Source organism: Enoplosus armatus, chromosome 21 (genome assembly GCF_043641665.1).
Source record: "Enoplosus armatus isolate fEnoArm2 chromosome 21, fEnoArm2.hap1, whole genome shotgun sequence".
Lineage (NCBI taxonomy): Eukaryota > Metazoa > Chordata > Actinopteri > Centrarchiformes > Enoplosidae > Enoplosus > Enoplosus armatus.
In genome coordinates this window covers 7949590-7967895 of record NC_092200.1, presented here as the reverse complement: position 1 = coordinate 7967895, position 18306 = coordinate 7949590, and the positions used below count along the sequence as shown (strand labels likewise).

Below are 18306 nucleotides of genomic sequence, written 5' to 3'. Positions count from 1 at the left end.
CTGATATATAGTCGGAATACTGGCAATGATAAATGGTTCTGGACTCAGATGCTAAAATCAAATTGATCTCATTTCCATTACTTTTAAGAACCTTTAATTCATATTTTGTGTGTGTCTGTGCACTCGGGGTGATGTTGCACTATAAATCAATTTCAAGCTTAACTTAACTTCTGGAACCCATTCAGTGAGCCAGTATAAATAAAAAATATATAAAATAACATTTAAAACTACACTATACTATGATATACTATACTACTTTTTGATTCTCGGTACATTAAATGCAGCTGGAGTGACTGTCTCACTAACTTTAAAACCCATATAGACAAAAATATCCAGCCCAACAGATGTGATTCATGAAATCAGATAGTCTAATGACTGCCACCTTGTGGTTTAGTAAAGTGTGGTGTAGTTGATTTTGCACTGAGTATTTACATACCCAGGGGGTGAGGGTTTAGAGCAGGGCTACCCCTTGTTATTGCATACAGTGCTTATATTAAAGATTGGTGGGGTTATGATCTTCTTGTGGAGATCATTGTGTATTTATATTACATAAAACACTTTTTATGGCACCAATTTAGATCTACATCTACTCCTGTTTATCTCTGTCCAGATAGATTCCATGGCAACATGCAATAATAAGTTGATTGCACTTTATTCATACAGGTGTAGGGATTGTTTACCTTCCTGACCTTCCTCTTAAGTCATCACCTTCTTTTAATCAGGCAAACAGATGGACAAAACCACAGCAACTGACTGCAGCAGAGCTCAGGTCAGTGTTCTCAGGACCAACAGCTCGGTCAAACCTAATGCTGCCACAGGGGCCTTTCACCTGTAGTCCTCAAACCCACCTTGAGAGGGGACATAAGAGAACACAAATGGGGACCTAGAGCAGCATTTTTCTTTGCTTTTATAACATATGAGTCATCCTGACATATGAAAAACACATTTCAGCCTTGCTCTTGGAAATTTGCGTGGGCTGGTGAAGGTGTGAGGGGAGATCTGGACAAATGCACGGCTTGATCTTGATTCGACCAGACTTCAGTGGTCTGTATCCCTGCCACTTATATATTTAGCACCCTGGGAAATCCAAAGATATTTATTCTCGTTAGCTCTCTCAGAACAGAACTCCTGGAAAAGTGCCAGTGATGGCAGTGATTGTTGTTAATTGGGTCAAGCTGTCTGGTAGTTTTTCATCCGCCCACTCACACAGCTACTGTAGGAAGAAAGGGGCAGAGGGGCAGTGTTGTGTTACACTGAGCCCCTGGGGGCAGTGTTGTACAGGCTTTATATCAGCCTGTAGTGCTGTATTATAGACAGAGCTGTGAATACACAGGAGCCCCATGTGATCTCAGTACAGTAAAGCTTTCAAACATCGCAGTGAATTTGACTTTACAAGGTTCCAGACAGAAAAGAGCATATTGAATCTTATTCACGCAATATACTGAATATGGGAATTTGCTGCTGACTGAAATTCATAGATAGATCAACATTTTCTATAACAACTTCACTTCCTTTGAAGCTTTAAGACCACTGTTCAAGGACAGATTATATTTACTAATGGAAAATTCATCTTTAAAGGAATAGTTTGAAATACACTTGCTCCCTTTCTTACCGAGAGTTACATAATAAGATTGACACCACTCTTACATCTCTACAGTAAGCATGATGCTACCATCAGCAGTCAGCTAACTTAGCTTAGCACAAAGGCTGGAAATGGGGGGAAACAGCTAGCCTGGTTCTGGTCCATAGGTTAAAACTATTTTCCTATTATATCTTGTTTGTTTAATCTGTACAAAAACCAAGGTGTAAAAACAACAGTCTTTATGCTAAGCTAAGTTATAAAGCTGCTGGCGGTAGCTTCATACTTAGCATTCTGACATGAGAGTGGTATCAATCCTCTCAGCAAAAAAGTGAATAAGCGTATTTCCAAAAAGTCAAACATTTCCTTTAAGAAGGATCTCCAAATATGTACATTGGTCAATTATTTGTGTTTTGTATATTGTCCATAGATAAATTATTTTTTTCTTGAGTTGTCCCCAACTGTGTTGGTGGCAAGTCTGATTGAACAGGAAGTTTGATTCTTTTCACGCTTTAAATATCAGTGGATTTCCTGGTTTATAGATAGACAAATAAACAAGGTGTTTCCTATTGATGCTTGAAGAATATTGGATAAAGCACAAGAGCACAAAGGGTGTGAAAATTTTTCCTATAATTATTCATGACATTATTCATATTGGGTTACTTCCTCATCTGTATTTGTATATGCTAATTTACATCTTTAATTGTTGTTTATTTAATTCACACGTACCAAAAAAGTATCTTTATGAAAGTGGGCAATCTAAACTATTAAATTTTGGTTTTGGGGAGTATTTCAGATAGTAAAGTGAGACCAGAGCTGCCTCAGAAAACTAAATGAAGAGGTGGTATTCCACTGAGTGTTTGACAAGACAGATCAGAAAAATGAGCCCAAAAGCATGCCTCAAATGCTGACTTAAGGAATGCTTTATTGAGCACAATGCCTCGTAGGAAGTTCACAGCCATTAAATTAAACATTGTCCTGTAGCCTATTACAGGAGCTAGGGGAGGGAAGCCACTCTTTCAGCTAATCCTGCAGTGCCTCTGAAAAAACAGATGCTGGGAAAATGAGGCTGGATAATTGACAGCAGGTCAGTGAACCAGGGGAAAGCGAGAGGGTGAGAGGAAGAGAAACAGAAACTATGGCACATTTCCCAGACTTAAGATCTGTGTGTACACTCCTTCTAATTGAAGGTCAATTCTTCTTAGTGAAACAACAGGTTGATTTACCCACACTCTTAACTGCTGTTGTGAAAAGGCAAGGGGATCTAGCTGTTGTGTAAGAGGCCAAGGAAGGGGAAAGACAAAGCAGAGTGAAGAGGTGATGAATATGTTAACTGGAGACGACGCGGGGTGGAGGACCCAGGGCTTAGAGGCAGTAAAATCCTCACATTAACCGATTGCTATGGATTTTCCCAAGCTTTAGAAAGAGGATCTGCTCCAGATTTTGTTAAACCGATCCAAAGGAGCTGATGTCTAGGCCAACATGTCTGTCCGATGCAATAGTAATATGTGTGTGTGAGTGACTGCGCGGGTTAGAGCCTGCGTGTGTGCGCGTACGTGGCAGTTTGAGTGGGCAGAGAGGCAGGCACTAGCAGCCACAGCCACTTGACGTTCAAAGAAAGGCGATCAAAGGACAGGCCCCTTACTTCGGTCTCCTTCCTCAGCATTAAAAAGATCATCAATAATAATGCGCTGGAGCAGCGAGTGGGCAAACTGGAGAGGAGCAGGAGCGGAAGCTGATAGGTCTCTCACCTGTCTGTCTTTATATATGTGTGTGTGTGTGTGTGTGTGTGATGTTTTGGCGGTTAGCCGCGGGGACAAGTGGGAGCAGAAACCATAAGCGCGGGCTGTTATTCTGGAACTGCCGCCTGAACCATCCCTCTGAAACATCATGCAATATTCACCACAACAACGTCTTCACTTCTCACTTTGCGCTCCCAGCCGATTTCCTGTGAAATGTATGAATGTGTTTGTGTATATGTGCGTGTGAGCGCCTTCGTGCATGCGTCTCCTGCGTGCTGGAACAACAGAAAAAAAGCTGTGACTGTTTACTTGGCAGGAAGCCACCACACCATCAGTTATGTGTAGTTTATATATGTGAGCGCAAAGAAAGAGAGAGAGAGAGAGAGAATGTTTCAAACATCTGAAAGAAATATATAATACATACTGTTCAAGCCTATAGATAAGAGCTAGTTTTTTCCATGGGTTTTCTATGGGTATTGTGTGTCTGCACTTTGAGCAGTGAACACTGCAAAGCAAACACTGCGTACACTGATGTTACAGCACATCTCCATTATGTGTGCATGTTATTACACACTGACATCATGTGAAACGGGAGGTAACGATGGAAAACATTCCCATGTTTATGACTCTATGCCTGTCAGTTCTTTTGACTATTACTTCCCAGTCTCTCCTTCTGTGGACTTGATCTGATGCCAAAACAGACTCTTATTAGCATCAATAAACAAGAACAAAATAGAAAGAGAAAGATAATATTATCTAGATAACAAAACACTATTAATGATACTAATAGTGAGTGTAATGTGAACATAATGAATAACATCATTTGTTAACATTGAGTTAATGTTGAATGACGGTTGTATGATTGCATTGGGGGTTTGAACATACTGTGCATGGTCAATATATCCCTGAATCCATTAAATTAGAATTTAATTACCTTGAACGAGTTTGGCTGGCTGAAGGGATCAATGTTTGTTTCCTTCATCAGGCACTGAAATGCAATGTTTAGCGCCATGTTGGACATTCTTTCAGAAGAATCACAGGTTTCTTTTTTAATTTTTGGTGATGTAATTTTGGATTTCAAATATGCAGAAGAGGAATATTAATTTGCTTAAATGTATAGTTTGTGGGTACGACATCACTTTATGTTCATTCTAGCAGCTGTGACATGAGCAAGTAGTAGTATACATTAGCTGCCTGTTCACTGTCTCATTTTCTGTGCTGCTCCTCACATTTCAACATGCAAAAAACTTTACGTGTCAGATAAATAAAAACTAATTCGCTTAATCTTTGAAACCCATCAAAAATCAGATTTTCAAGGGGTGTTAATTAAAGGGTCCGAGACCACCTGCAGTGCCTGCATTTCACATACACACACACACACACACACACACACACACACACACACACACACACACAGCATGAACAGAGTGTGAAACTGGTAGCAAAACTGGTAGTTCTGTTAACTCCCACGTGACATGAACGTGGCGGGAGTGCAGGTGCTGAAAAGGAGGAGAGTGAGACAGGCAACTATTCTCCTTCCAATCTCCCTCTCTTCCTCTCCTCTTCAATCACAGGCTTTCCCCAGGAGGAGAAAAAGGAGCGGTAGCTAATTAATTACAGTGACTGACGACTCAATGGCGAAGATCTAAGGAGGTGATGAATTGTGCTGGAGTACAACTATGACAGTAATCTGAAGCAATCCCTTACCTTCACTACCAACCCTCCACATTGCCTCATAATATATCACTGAAACCCACTCTCCCTGTCTCCGTCCTCAGTTGCAGTGGACTCCGAGACACAATAAGGCCGGCGGCAAAGGAAGGTCAAGGGTCACAAGAAGTCGACAGACAATCACGTAGAGCTATGCGAGCCAGACAGAGGATTGCCCTCAATAGGAAGCAGCAGCATAATATTGGCTTATCAGTGACCACACAGCACTAATATCTCTTCTCTATACTTCCACAACGTCCATTCATCATGTGACAAACTCAGGCGCCAAAAATGGATGTTCATTAAATTGCCAACAGCTGTGAGGCTAGTGCTGCAGACATGTGTGCTACATAACACACATGCGCACACACAGACACCTCTGCTTAGTCACTTTTTACCTGACAGGGGTTTAAAGGTGTTATCTTTACATTACAGATCAAGTAAAGTTGCATCTACAAAGTAAGAAAAATACAGACTTCCTGTATCACGTGTAGAAGCAGTGTATATTGCGCTACAGAGCAGCTGTCTGGCTTGACAATCAGAGTTAATCCCACACTTCACCCCCTGATAGATGGTCTTCATTATCTCTTCCTTCCTCAGGGGAAGGGGCTCCGAATGTCCCTCTCTTGATCTTATCAGTCGCCTTTTATAGATTAATAACTACCACCACACAATAGAACAATCAACTGAATCCTCTATTGCCCCTTAATTGTGTTGTTACCCTGAATCATCATCAAGCTGCAGCAAATCTTAAACAGCATTAAATAAATGTTTGCTCAGAGTCACTTTTAAACCCTTGATTTGATTGAACTAGTTCAGCCAATTTCCCAATTTGCAGTAAATGTGTTTAATTGGCTGACTGTAACCTTGTCGGCTCGGTTTGGGGAAATTCTGTCTTTTAATTGGCATAATTTAAAAGGAATGGAGGATAAAGCCAGCGTGCGTCAGGAGATGGTGACTCAACGTGCACAATGTAAGGGAATGACGTTTGGATTTGCGGTGGGAAACATAGAAGCACCCAGTGCTGGATGCCAGCACCACTCAGCATCAATACTGCATGCAGTAATGCTGGAAAGCCAAGCGCTCCAGAGCATGAGGCACACAAGAGGGCTAAAATAAGACCCAACAGCCACTGAGCTTTACAGCTCAAATAAGCTCTTATGTGGGAAAAACAGTTCTGCATTCATCATATTGTATCTGAGAAGAAAACTGGGTCAGATGGATAATAATGCAGGGGGTTTGGGTCTGCAAAGTGAAACTACTCCCCAGTCAAGGCAACTCTTCCTTTATGGAAAATACTCAGCTTCTGGTTTTCACCAGAAGATAATAAGAAAAGAGAGGATTTGATTTGATGGCCCTTGTTACACAGTCCAATCTTTATACAAGGATAAATCTCTCTCTGCAGTAACTGCAGTACTAATTCATTTATTTTTCTTGCAGTTGACACTATACACATGCTGCATAACTTAGACTCACTGCACATCTATAATACATCCTCTCTATGCACACATATCAATTTATAATATGTTATGAATTATGTATGGTCATGAGCACATGAGTCCGTGTGTGTCAAGTGCATGTTCCCACCGACCTGTGCTGCTCTGGATGGTTCTGACAGTGGTGGTGGTGCGCGGGGGCGAGTTGGTCCTCCTGTTGCCCACCGTGACGCCTCTCTCTTCCTCTTCCTGCGAGCAGCCTTTCTCTATGGCACGCACGTAGCTGTGGCTCCGCATGCGGAAGCAGCCGGGCATGGGCAGGTCCAGGGCATCCACTGCCTGCGACTCCATCTCACTGAACACTGACTCACACACCGCCTCGATCTGCCCGTTCACCTCCACCTCGCTCACCTGCGGAGGAGGGGACACACGCAGACATACAGTATGTGCACGCAAACACCCAGACAAACACACACACACACACACACACACACACACACACAGGAGGGTACGCGCCCCAGCACAGAAGAAAATAAAAATGAAAAATAAAAATGCACAGGCGCACACCAGCACAGTGCAAGTGGACAATATATTGCAGAAGCAAAAGCCAAGGATCTCTTAGTGCTGCACGATTCTATGTTACAGAGCTTTTTCACTGATTAAAGCTTCACCAGGCAGGAGTTTTACAAACAAACACATTTAAATCACAAATTGGGTGCTGCAATAGAAGTAATTTGAGGCAGGTAGATTCACCTATTTGCCAAAAATCCATTCTGTCGTTTGATAAGGATAACAAATAAAAACTGTGAATTGTCCTTTGAACAAGAGCATGAGAAACCTCTAATTGACAAAAGTTCTTTTGAACTTGAAAAGCAATCACAATATGAATTCAACGTAAAAAAAAAAGTAAAGACTAGCTGTGCAATCCGGTCTTCTTTGGTGAAGCATCACATACTAGCTGTGTTCAGTTGAAGCACATCACATCACAAACCGCAGAGTGTGTTAGTTCAAACTGGTCAAACTTTTACCTCTTTTTACCTCCACACTGCCTGGTGAAGCTTTAAGCCATATTTACATGTGCTTAAAAAAGAAATATATTTGAGAAAAATAAAAGAAGGTCCAAGGAGTGACGAGGGGGAGGAATCACTGTAGGATAAAACTTCAAAGGACCATTCAACAGAGTGAAACAGTACCAGTGCTGTTATCAAAGGTGAGAATTAGGAAGAGTCAAAGCTAGAACTAGCAGGAGTTGAGACGTGACTCGAGGAAATCTAAGTAGCTAGTGCAGTTTGGGTTTCAAAACAGGGTCTGGAGCAAAAAAAAAAACCTAGAAAACTTTTGCTTCAGACTTGTGAGGTGTGTGTGTGTGTGTGTTACAGATTGGGTTGTGTGAGGGCAGATAACATGAAGCTCCATTCCATTCCTTGAAGCTGCCCTTACTCAGCTAGTCCAAATAAAGAAAAAGTTTGCACAGGGAGCAAAACATAGGAATGGGATGTGGCTATGGACCAAAGCATTTGGCTTGGGTATTTGTCAGTGAAGAGAGTGTACAGTCAGACGAGTGTGAGTATATACTGTAGAGCTTGGAGTCAGAAAGGTCTGGGGACCACGATTCAATCCACTGATGCTAAGCCTCTTTTTTTGTGTGTGTGTCAGTTCACACTCTATACGTGTCACACCTGCACATACATGTCACATATGAGAGTGAGTGAGATAGAGAGCCTAGCAGCACCTCTTTTATTCAGTGGTATTTCTGTAGATGCCAGGTCCAGGGTGTCATTCTCCTCTGGGCCTGCTACGTGCCAGGACTTGAAGGGACGTCTCGAGGGGTCATTCAGCTGGCGAGGCAAACTGTTGCCCCTGGGCTTTGGAGGGGAGTACATATCACCGTTACCTCGGGCAAAAAGGTAAGCTAAGCTCCCGTCACTCCAAATAATGTAGCGCATAAGCCGACATGACCAATGTCTTATTTTGCCTCAGCCGTGACAATAACAGACCTCCACTGTTGAGTTTCCTGGATATATTCAACAACTATCAAATCAAGGCAAACGCCCATCATCATTTGGACCCAATCCCAATTTCAATTATTCACAAATTTCATACGGCTGCATGTTAATTCTTGTTTTTCCTTTCTTATATAACAGATGCCGAGTTGAAGAGGACATTTTTAGCTCGTCATTTTGCTTCACAAAGTATGCCGAGGCAGAAGGAGCGTATTAGGGTAAAGGAGGGGATGGGGGGGGGGTTCTGCATGTGCTCCTGTTTAATTAACCAATCTGAATACGCCTGTAATCATCTGAGCTCCAGAAAACAACACGCAGACGTATACACTAATTGGGAGATTGGGGGTTTTCGTACTGTTCATACTTTGCCGGATGGTGACCTGATTGTTAATTCAGGCCTTAGGACGGCTACGTATGGGATTTCCTCCCCCCTGCATGACCTTATTGGACATAGCAGTGGAGGTACAGGGGGTGTAAAGGCCGACGGCAGAGAGGCACTGGCCCCTGGGTGCCACTAACCTGGCTGATGGTGCTCATGGCTCTCATGTAGCTCTCGTTTCGCGAGCGGAATTTAGGCGAGGCCAGCAGCCCTGCCGGGTCCAAGCTGTCCAGACTCCTATTGATGGAAACCTCACTCACCGCCCGCAGATAGCTGTGACTCCGGATCTGTAGCTTGGGCGAGTGCTCTGTGGAAATCCTGCCACAAGGGAAGGAAGGAAAGAGAGAAAAGAGGAGGGACAAAAAATAAAAAGTAGAAAAAGTCAAAGCAGAGAAAAAGGGAGCTTGATAAAAAGGTGAGAAACAAAGCGAAATAGAGCAGGGGAAACAGAGGGAGAGATGAAATGTTGAAAAAACAGTGAGAGAAGGTATTTGCAAAGTACTTGGCAGTGTGTGTGAACCCAAAGATACGGATCAATCCACAATTGCTTCAGGAGACATCCTTATCTAATCAACAAGCGCAGTAGTATTGAGAAACACTCGCAGTAGCTTAGGTAGTCTGTCCTTGAAGCACCTTGTAAGCACTTTCTAAAACACTTAACGGTGAGAACACTTGCATACATATGTCAAGAGGGGGAAGAGGAACTGTGTGTGTGTGTGTGTGTGGGGGGGTATATTTAATCTAAAAGTCTTTCACATAAAAACAGATATAGACACAAAAATACACACACATGCACAAACACATCCCCGTCTCCAAGGAAGATGAATAGGTGTCTCATTAGCTCTCACCTGCCTCCAATCCGGTCGCTCAGCATGCTTCACGCCTATGTGCATGTGTGTGTGTACATGTGGAAAAAGTGTGTGTGTGTGTGTGTGTGTACTACTACCTACTAAACCGACCTCCAGAAAACAAAGGAATTAATACAACTCAGGTTAGAAAGCCTGTTCTCAAATCAGTTGTGAGGCGTAAGGTCCAATATCCCATTTATTTCACACTCTGTCTCTCATTTTCACTTCACACATGTAAAAACACGTACATACACACACACACGCACACACACACACACACACACACACACACACACACACACATACATATACTGTACACACACAACTCTTATGACTCCCTGCCTCCAGGTCAGGTCTGCTTTAATTATGTATTTCCTCCTTAAAATAGAGCGTGGTTACCACAGCAAAGCAAACTAGATTGCTCATTCTTAGAAGGAAGAATGGAGGGGAGAGGACAGTGGAGAGTACCAGAGTAATGAAAGGACAGACGAGCTATTGAGAGGGGAATAAAAAGGTGATGTTTTGGAACAGTTACTAATTTTAAAATACATCTGCATGTAGCCACAATGTCCTCTGGGCTTTTTAGTATTGAACAGGGAAGCGACGGTATCAAAGCTCTCAATGGTTACTCACGCTTGCCAGTTCGTTTTATCAACACAGTTCTGTCTTTTTTAATCTGAGGTTTCTGTTCGAGGTGTTCTGTAGAGACACAGTGTTTCCCTCTCTGCGGGGGTTGTCAGGCAAAAGCAGGACGTGGTTCATAGATACAGCACAACTTTGTACGACAAATGATGTTCTTTCATTATCTGACACCACGGCCATGGCTAAATCACATGTCCCAAAAAACACTGATTCACTCTCTTTACCCTCTCTGATATGGAGCCCCAGAAGAGACACAAAGTTACAAGAGGCTGTTTGATAATTCAAAAGTAGAGCGGAAACAACTAGTCGATCGACAGAAATTTGGTATGCAACAATTTAAATATTTTATTTTTTTAATGAATTATTTTGTCAACATTTGCTGGTTACAGCTTCTAAAATGTGAACATTTGTCTTCAATAATAGTAAACTGAATATTTCGGGGTTGTGGTCTGTTGGGTCAGACAAGAAAACGATCTTAATGAGACAACTTAGCTCGACAATTTTTCACTATTTTCTGATGTTTAATCAAGGAAGTAATAGGAGGATTCATCTATAATTTTGTTGGTCTGTTATGTGTCCTTCTGTGTTGCTTACTAAAAAATGCAGTTTCACTCGGTTATCCATGTAACTGCCTGTTGCTGGATACTTTAAATAAATAATACAGTTAGCTAAAGAATTAAAACGCAGTTGAAATAATAAAGAAAGTTATATATTTTTCCCTTAGCCCCAATCAGGTGACAGGTTGTACAATCAGTACATAAAGACTTAAAGGATGGGTTCACAATTTTTTACATGCCCATATATTGAAAACTTCAAAGGAAATTTCGCACTTAAAAAAATGAAACTTTGGTAGATTCTCATGAAATGTGTCTAAGTCAGACCTCTGAAGCCTCAAATTATTTTTAGATAACCTTTGCTTTTTTTCCCCCCTCACAATATTTCCAATTTTCTTTCTGGGGCCCCATACTCTAATGGATCAGCTGACAACAGAAATGAGAAGGTACCTCATTGAACCCAAGAAAAGAAATCAAAATGCACATCTCAGACCTCAGAAATTGGTATTGGTACCTATCAGCTACCTGGAGCCTGTGACTGTGGATGATATCAATCAAGTCAAGGAAGAATCTACCAACACCATTATCCCTATCCACATCTCCTCTTGATTTCCTTGTGGGGCTGATTATATGCAAGACCAATGATGTCTTTTGTGGCAATATGAATGGCAGACCTTGCCTATAATCAGCACCACCTAAAGGGGGGGAGTTCAGCCTGTCCCAGGGTTTCCCTCTATGGAACAAGTGACACTAATGAACACATGTTCCCCTCTGACAGTCAGGAATCAAGGCTGGCTAAAGCTGTCTGTTGATTTCATTACATGCTCTTGTAATCCTGTTTTTTCTCTCGCTTGTCTTCTTCCTCATCTTCTCCATCATCTCACTTTGTCTCCATGTTTGCTTCACCTTGTCTTTCCAGTCAGTTGTTCCCTCCTGCTTCCTCATTTGAGAGGTTTTCTTCCCTATCCTTCATTTCCTTTTACGTTCTCCTCTTTTCCCCTCGTCTTAGTCACTGTCTGAATAAAAGTATTGGAGGGATGGAAGGACAGAAAGAAGTGATTACTGCAGCCTATTATTGAGGATGTCTGTTCTGGCTGAGACATAAAAAAATAAACATGATAAAATCTAGGCCAGGAATAAATGAATGTGCAGCAAAAAAGAAAGACCGCTGTTAGTGGCTGAGGGAAACAAGAAAGGATGTCATTTTCCTTTCTCCTGAGCTTGTTTGTCTGCCAGGAATAATCCCAGCCATTTAAATACATGCTTTATCTGCACGCCGTGTGTTTTAATAAGGAGGAAGGTTAGCATTGGGTGAGAGTAAACAAATCTCACAACTTCTCAGCAGCAATGTTTCACTAGTCAAGGACACAATGGTCACAGAATGGGCTCTGAGACATATGGAACAACAAACTGATTATTTAATCATTGTGGAGTGTAACACAGACTTGTGCCAGCTCCCAAAAGCACAGTGTGAAAACAAGACGTCAGCTGCTCCTGCCTCATCCTCTATCTCCAATGTGCAGCACAGCAGCTTGGTTTGTTCCACTGGGTTCCATCAGATGATGATGGCATTCCCCGGGCCAAATTCAAGTCATTAGTGGGCCCCAAGCTGCGCCACTTGCACTTACATAAGGGTGTGTGTGTGTGTGTGTGTGTGCGCGCTTGTGTTTGTGCAGCCAGTAACAGTGACTGAGCACCCACTGGTGTTCTTCTCATCTCTGTATATTACACAGCTAATCAGTCACAGCCCCGTGCTGCAACATAAGACTTGCGTCCCCGATTCTCTCACTGTTTCAAGGCAGTGTGATGGAAAATATTTCCATTGGGTGTGAATTAATATCATATTAAGACAGTTAGGTCATGAGTCGTCATGTCCAGTAATGGAAATGGTGAAAAGACATATGTCATTATGATAATGTGTATACTAATATGACCAAAGTAACAAGGAACATGGCAACATCATTATATTGAAACAAGCTGACAAGCCAGATGATATAAAAAGCTTTATTTTTAGGAAAAAAATGAAAGTGAGCACATCTGAAATGTCTGTAATAATCCCTCATTGCACAAAATGTGTGCAACCCGGGTCCCTTTTTTTGGTTATTTCCAACCGTGGCTGACAAGGTCATGCGCTACAACGGCCCAAAACATTTCCATCAGGAGAAACATGTTGCAGCTTCAGAAACGATACCAATTCAAAAACACATACGAAAATCCAAAAATAAATGTAAGAAAATAAAACGGAAACGTGCTGCAAATGAAAACACGTGCTGCAGAAAGCCAAAACAAACACATTAACAGAAACGATGCAAAGTCAAAAACACACAAACCCCATTAGAAAAATGCTGCATATCCAGTCAACACAACAGAAGTTCTCCAGCCTCTAGGGGGAGCGCTAAGTGGAACAGCTTGATTTTCAACCCAAGAGAGAGAGAGAGACCAGACGAGAGAGTGTGTTTGTTTTTGAAGCGGGAAGAAAAGTGGAGTAATGAAACGACATAAAAAGGGACGTATTCTTTTTTACATTTGGCCATAGTCTTTTACAATATTATAAAAGGGCTTTTTAATGTTGCCTCTTTGTCAGCTTGATGTGTTTCTAGACTTTGCCAAGTCAGGAATCATCTTGATGGACTCTTATTGCTGAATACTTTATGAGCTCACGCTGTGAAAAATATGCTGCAGAGCGGAGAATGCCTTATGCAACGAGAAACAACTTCATCAAAACCTTCAAACGATGAAGCTCAGCTTTTAACCCTCAGATCTTTCAAAAAGAATTGCTTCGGGAGAGAGAAAATATCCCTCACATGTTCTCAACCCACAACGCATTTCTTGAAAACACGGCATTTATTATTTGAAGAGACTTCAGTACATGAACAGACATCATGTATTTTCAATTAAGGCACAGTCTGTTCAATGCGTGTGTGTGATTGTAGAGACACAGAGGCCAGCTATGAAGACAGAAGAGTGTGTCTGAGTTGTAAACACAGAACAGGTAATTAAGCTGTGGCCTCTGAGAGTTAGGGACTCGCACATGAACCAGACTGCTGCCGGCAGACTGCCTTCATCTCCTTCTGTTTGTCAACTTCTCTCTTTTTTCTTTCATTCCCATTATCTCTTCCGTATGTTTCTCTGAAACTGCACAGTATGTGAACACTTGAACATTATGTTCAGAAACATGTACTGTATACACATGTAGATGACAGAAAATGTATTTTGCAAATCGATTAATTTTTCAAACAAGAATGCCAAACATTCACTGGCTCGAGCTTCGCAAATGTGAGGATTTGCTGTTTTATATAGTAGTAAATGTAATATTTTTGCATTTTGGTCTTTTGGTTGCATCACCTTGGGCTCTGGGAAATTGTGAGAGGCATTTTTCACTTTTTTTTTTTACGATATTTCTGATTAACCAGTGAATCAAAAAAATATTTAACAGAATAATTGATCATGAAAAGAATCGTTTCCCTCACACACACTTACTTGAGCGTGGTCATCTCTGTGAGAGACGGCTGTGTGGCCTTCAGGTAGCTGGCTCGTCGTGCCTGGACCTTAGGTGAAGGCTTGGGGCTGCAATCCGAGTCGCCGCTGTCTTCTTCTGCCATCGCCTTGATGTAGCTGCCGCTGCGCATCCGCCGGCACGGGATCTCGTCATCCTTCCCCAGCGGAGAGAAACCGCTCCAGTCATCCTGAGGCACCTGTAGAGATGAGGCGAGATAAGGTAAAGAGGGCGCGAACACAGGTCACCCTCCAGACATGAGAGCTCAGATGCACTTACACATGAATAAAAACAAGGCTGCAACATGTTCTTCTCTGGCCTGATATTAATACCTGTATCACACAGTACACTTCATGCCTTAAAAGATTCAATAGTAACAGTATCAATGTGGGATCTGCCTTGATCATACCATCAGCTTGCAAATGCCGGAGGCCTTCTTTTGTCTGTCCTGTGTTGCATGCGGCATATCAAATGCAGGGAATTGATTGTTTTGACAAAAACATTGCAGTACCCTGGCCTTTGTGTGCTCTCCTGACTTTTCACACACACTAATGAAGGTAAAAATAAAAAGGAGGTAAAGCTATCTCCCAGCCCTAATCTAAAAGAGAGAGAGTCAAAGACAGCAGACACGGAGAGAGGGGGAAAACAAAGGGGGTTTTGTTCAGCAGAACCACTGCAGTCCCAACGTGAGTGGCTGTTAGGGCACCAGCTCTGAAGTGAGAGAAATGAGATCCAGAGCGAGAAAAAAGTGCACAAGAATCATTCAACAGGCTGGTGCGTAGCTAGGAAACCAAGCTGACTTTGATGTCAGGGGCAACTGCAGACCGTGTTAACATCTTGGGAAAGACCGGGTCTGAGATGACGTCAAAATAATTTAGTGTTATTGAGAAAATTAAGTCATTTTTATTATCCTCACAGTATAGGGCAGCTTATTTAAAATGACCTAACCTGTGAATGTTGTGCACAAGAGCATGAAAAGGTTAGGCATTCATTTATGTATGTGTGAGCATCAGACAATGAATTACAGGATCCCATCCCAGTAGGTGAAGCAAACATCGCATCAACTTCTTGTTTTAAGGATTCAAAAAACGTCTGCAGACTAACTTGAAAAGCTCTCCTTGAAAGCCCGTTTTTTTCCCCCTTCCGTCTCTCTTTCTAGAAAAAAGCAATGTCTCTTTCAGGCTGGGAGAAATGTTGCCGTACTGCAGCGACAACATCTTTCCTTGATCTCCTCGCTCCGTTTTCCAGGCTGTTAAAATGCACGGCCACACAGAACTTTCTCTCTTGTCTTTTATGCTCCCTCACTCTCACTTTCTGCCTTTTACTTTCTCCAGTCACGCCCTCCTCTGTTGCCCACATTTACTCTCTTTTGGTCCTTTTCCTACATCACACACACACACACACACACACCCTCCCCTCTATTCTCCCTGCCTGTCTCTCCATTTCTCTCCTCAGGCTTATATTTGCAGCTCACCCCGATGTGAGGAAACCTATGCAATCTGAAACACTTTCATCTTTTCCAAAACAGGAAAAAAAGAAGCAAGATCTGGTGGGTTGAAGTATCTGCGTGTGTGTGTCCCTGTGTGACCACTTAACTTAGGGACCAGAGCATTTTTCTGGCTCTCTCTGATCTCTTAGTTGCACCCTACTCTTGCTCCGTGAATAAGATATACACACTGTCACACACACACACACACACACACACACACACACACACTGCTATGACCACCACCAGTACAGTCTCAGCAGCTGCATAAATGTATTTTCATGTGACAATTTGCCATTTTTGCAGGTTCAGGGTGATGGTACATATAAAATCAGCTTACTGCATTATTTCTCTATCAGAGTAAATGAAGGCAAACATTCACAGGCTCACCTTTGAATATTTCCATGCACAGAGGAGCATGACATGCGATGATTTTGCATAATGCTTTATGATGATACCAGGGATCAAGTAAACATGAGAGCAATAATTATTTGAGACACAGGGAATGAAAGGTTGGAGTCTGGGCCACCGCTTCCCCAGTCATCCTCTCTACTGGCACACACACACACACAAACAAACACAGATGCATGCAAAAATACAGAAGCATGGAGGAGCAGCTGGTATCGCAGGATGCATGGAGAATGACATGCGAGAGGTGGGGCTGTTGTAACAGTCCTACCTGTAGGAAGTGGCAGGTGCGTCCCTGCTCGGCTTTCACTAGAGCTTTATCTAGGTTGACTGAGGCCTTTTGGTATACCTCTCGTGCTCTGCTCACCGTCAGAGTGGAAGACCACGAGCTCTTCTTCATCTGCATTTGGCCATCCAGGGCGCCAACCAGTGGTATACCTCCGCTGCTGCCCCCAGAGCACGTTGAGCACTTCACATCGTTGTTGCTGCGTGATGTCTTCAGAGAGTGTGCGCTGATGGTGTTGTAGGACTCCATGAAGTACTGCGACTGGGATTTTTCTGGGTGGCGCCCCATGGTCATGACCCCAGAAGGCAGGCCTCCACTGCTGCCCCCGTGGTGATGGTGGTAGAGGCACATCTCCCGGTCGAGTGTGTCGTCTGAGCTCCAGTAGCCTGAGATGGCAGTGCGCATCTTAGGCTCCGACTTGGAGCGGTCTTTGCTCTTACTGCGCTTACTGTGCTTCAGGGTGCCAGAAGAGGAGGGTGGGTCATCAGGACTGGATTTGCTGCCGTTCATTCTCCCACTCCCTCCTCCACCAGACCCTGAGGGCCCCTCCAGGGAGTGGGACTTGGTGAAAAGCTTCTGGACAGAGTGAACAAGGTGGCGGATTCGACCAGGGCTGTCACTACGTTGATGTTCTACTGCAGTGCGCTTGTACTGCAGCGTGTGGTAGCCTTCACGCCGCACTGGTGCCTGGCGTTCAAACTGCTCTAGCAGGTTGGAAGGGATGCGGTTGTTGTTTCCACCACCTCCCTTACTGCTCCCTGTTGGCCCTGTATAAGGCACCACAGCACCACACTCCTCCTTCAGCTCATGGTGAGAGCTGTAATGTCTGCGAGGGAAAGTGCAGCTGGCCAGATCAGGGTAGGCACTGCACTCAGACTGGAAGGAGTTGCGCTGGGTGTAGCAGGGGTGGTCAGCAGGATGAGCCTCCCCAGGGTTGAGGAAGTAGGCCCGACGATCTGAGTGCCCCAGGGTCATGGAGTCGTAAGAGGGGTCGCAGGTCACCGCATGGTGGTGACTACGGCTGCTGGACAGGCCTTTCATTGTCATCGTGGCTGGGTCGACGTGCACATCCAACTGCTGCCGCGGGAAGTTTGCACAGGCCCCAAAACTAGCTCTACAAAGAAACACACAGCCATGAGGAAGAGCAGACAAACAAACAAACGAGAAGAGAGAGACAGAGAAGAGAATTATAAATATCTCATATTTGCATACACTCAAAGCACAGTCTAATGTCTGCATCTGCTTTGAGGAAGATGCTGTTTGGCGCTCCTTCACAGATGAGAAAACTTGATGATGTTGACGGGACTTGGCCCTATTCTTTTATTTTTGTCCTTTGAAACTTCAGAAGGACCATCTCTAAATATAGCAGCCACTTGGCATGTGGTCCCTGACATCCAAATCTGTCCTCAAGCTTCCTCTTCCACTTTTCTGTTCGCTCTGGTAGATTTCAGCAAAAAAAGTGACAGGGGATCAAGGAAACAGAGAGAAACAAAGGAAGGTTTCAGGAAGAGTTCAAATCTATTTCCAGCTCAAGTGTGTACCATATTTGTTCAAGGGTACTGCTAGAAATGAAGCATCAGTGTAACTCAGCACAAAATATAATGAGAAACTGTTGAAGGGAATGCAGAGACATAGGCATCCTCTGCAGAGAGCCTTAATCCCTCATATGATTTAACAGACGATGCAACAGATCAGGTAGTGCTCAAAAAGTGCATTTATTTTTGCTTTACAGTACAG

General features: G+C 43.1%; 1 protein-coding gene across 1 annotated transcript in view; it reads right to left on the bottom strand.

Moving 5' to 3' along the window:
• Positions 1-17616, bottom strand: part of dlgap1b (discs, large (Drosophila) homolog-associated protein 1b) — a 41381-nt gene extending 23765 nt beyond the window's left edge. The window contains exons 1-4 of the mRNA XM_070927771.1: positions 16555-17616; positions 14374-14588; positions 8990-9167; positions 6623-6878 (exon numbers count right to left, since the gene is read on the bottom strand). Of these exons, the coding sequence (XP_070783872.1) occupies positions 6623-6878; positions 8990-9167; positions 14374-14588; positions 16555-17616 (1711 nt within the window). The remainder of the gene's footprint in view (positions 1-6622; positions 6879-8989; positions 9168-14373; positions 14589-16554) is intronic.
• Between the last annotated feature and the right edge of the window lie 690 nt (positions 17617-18306).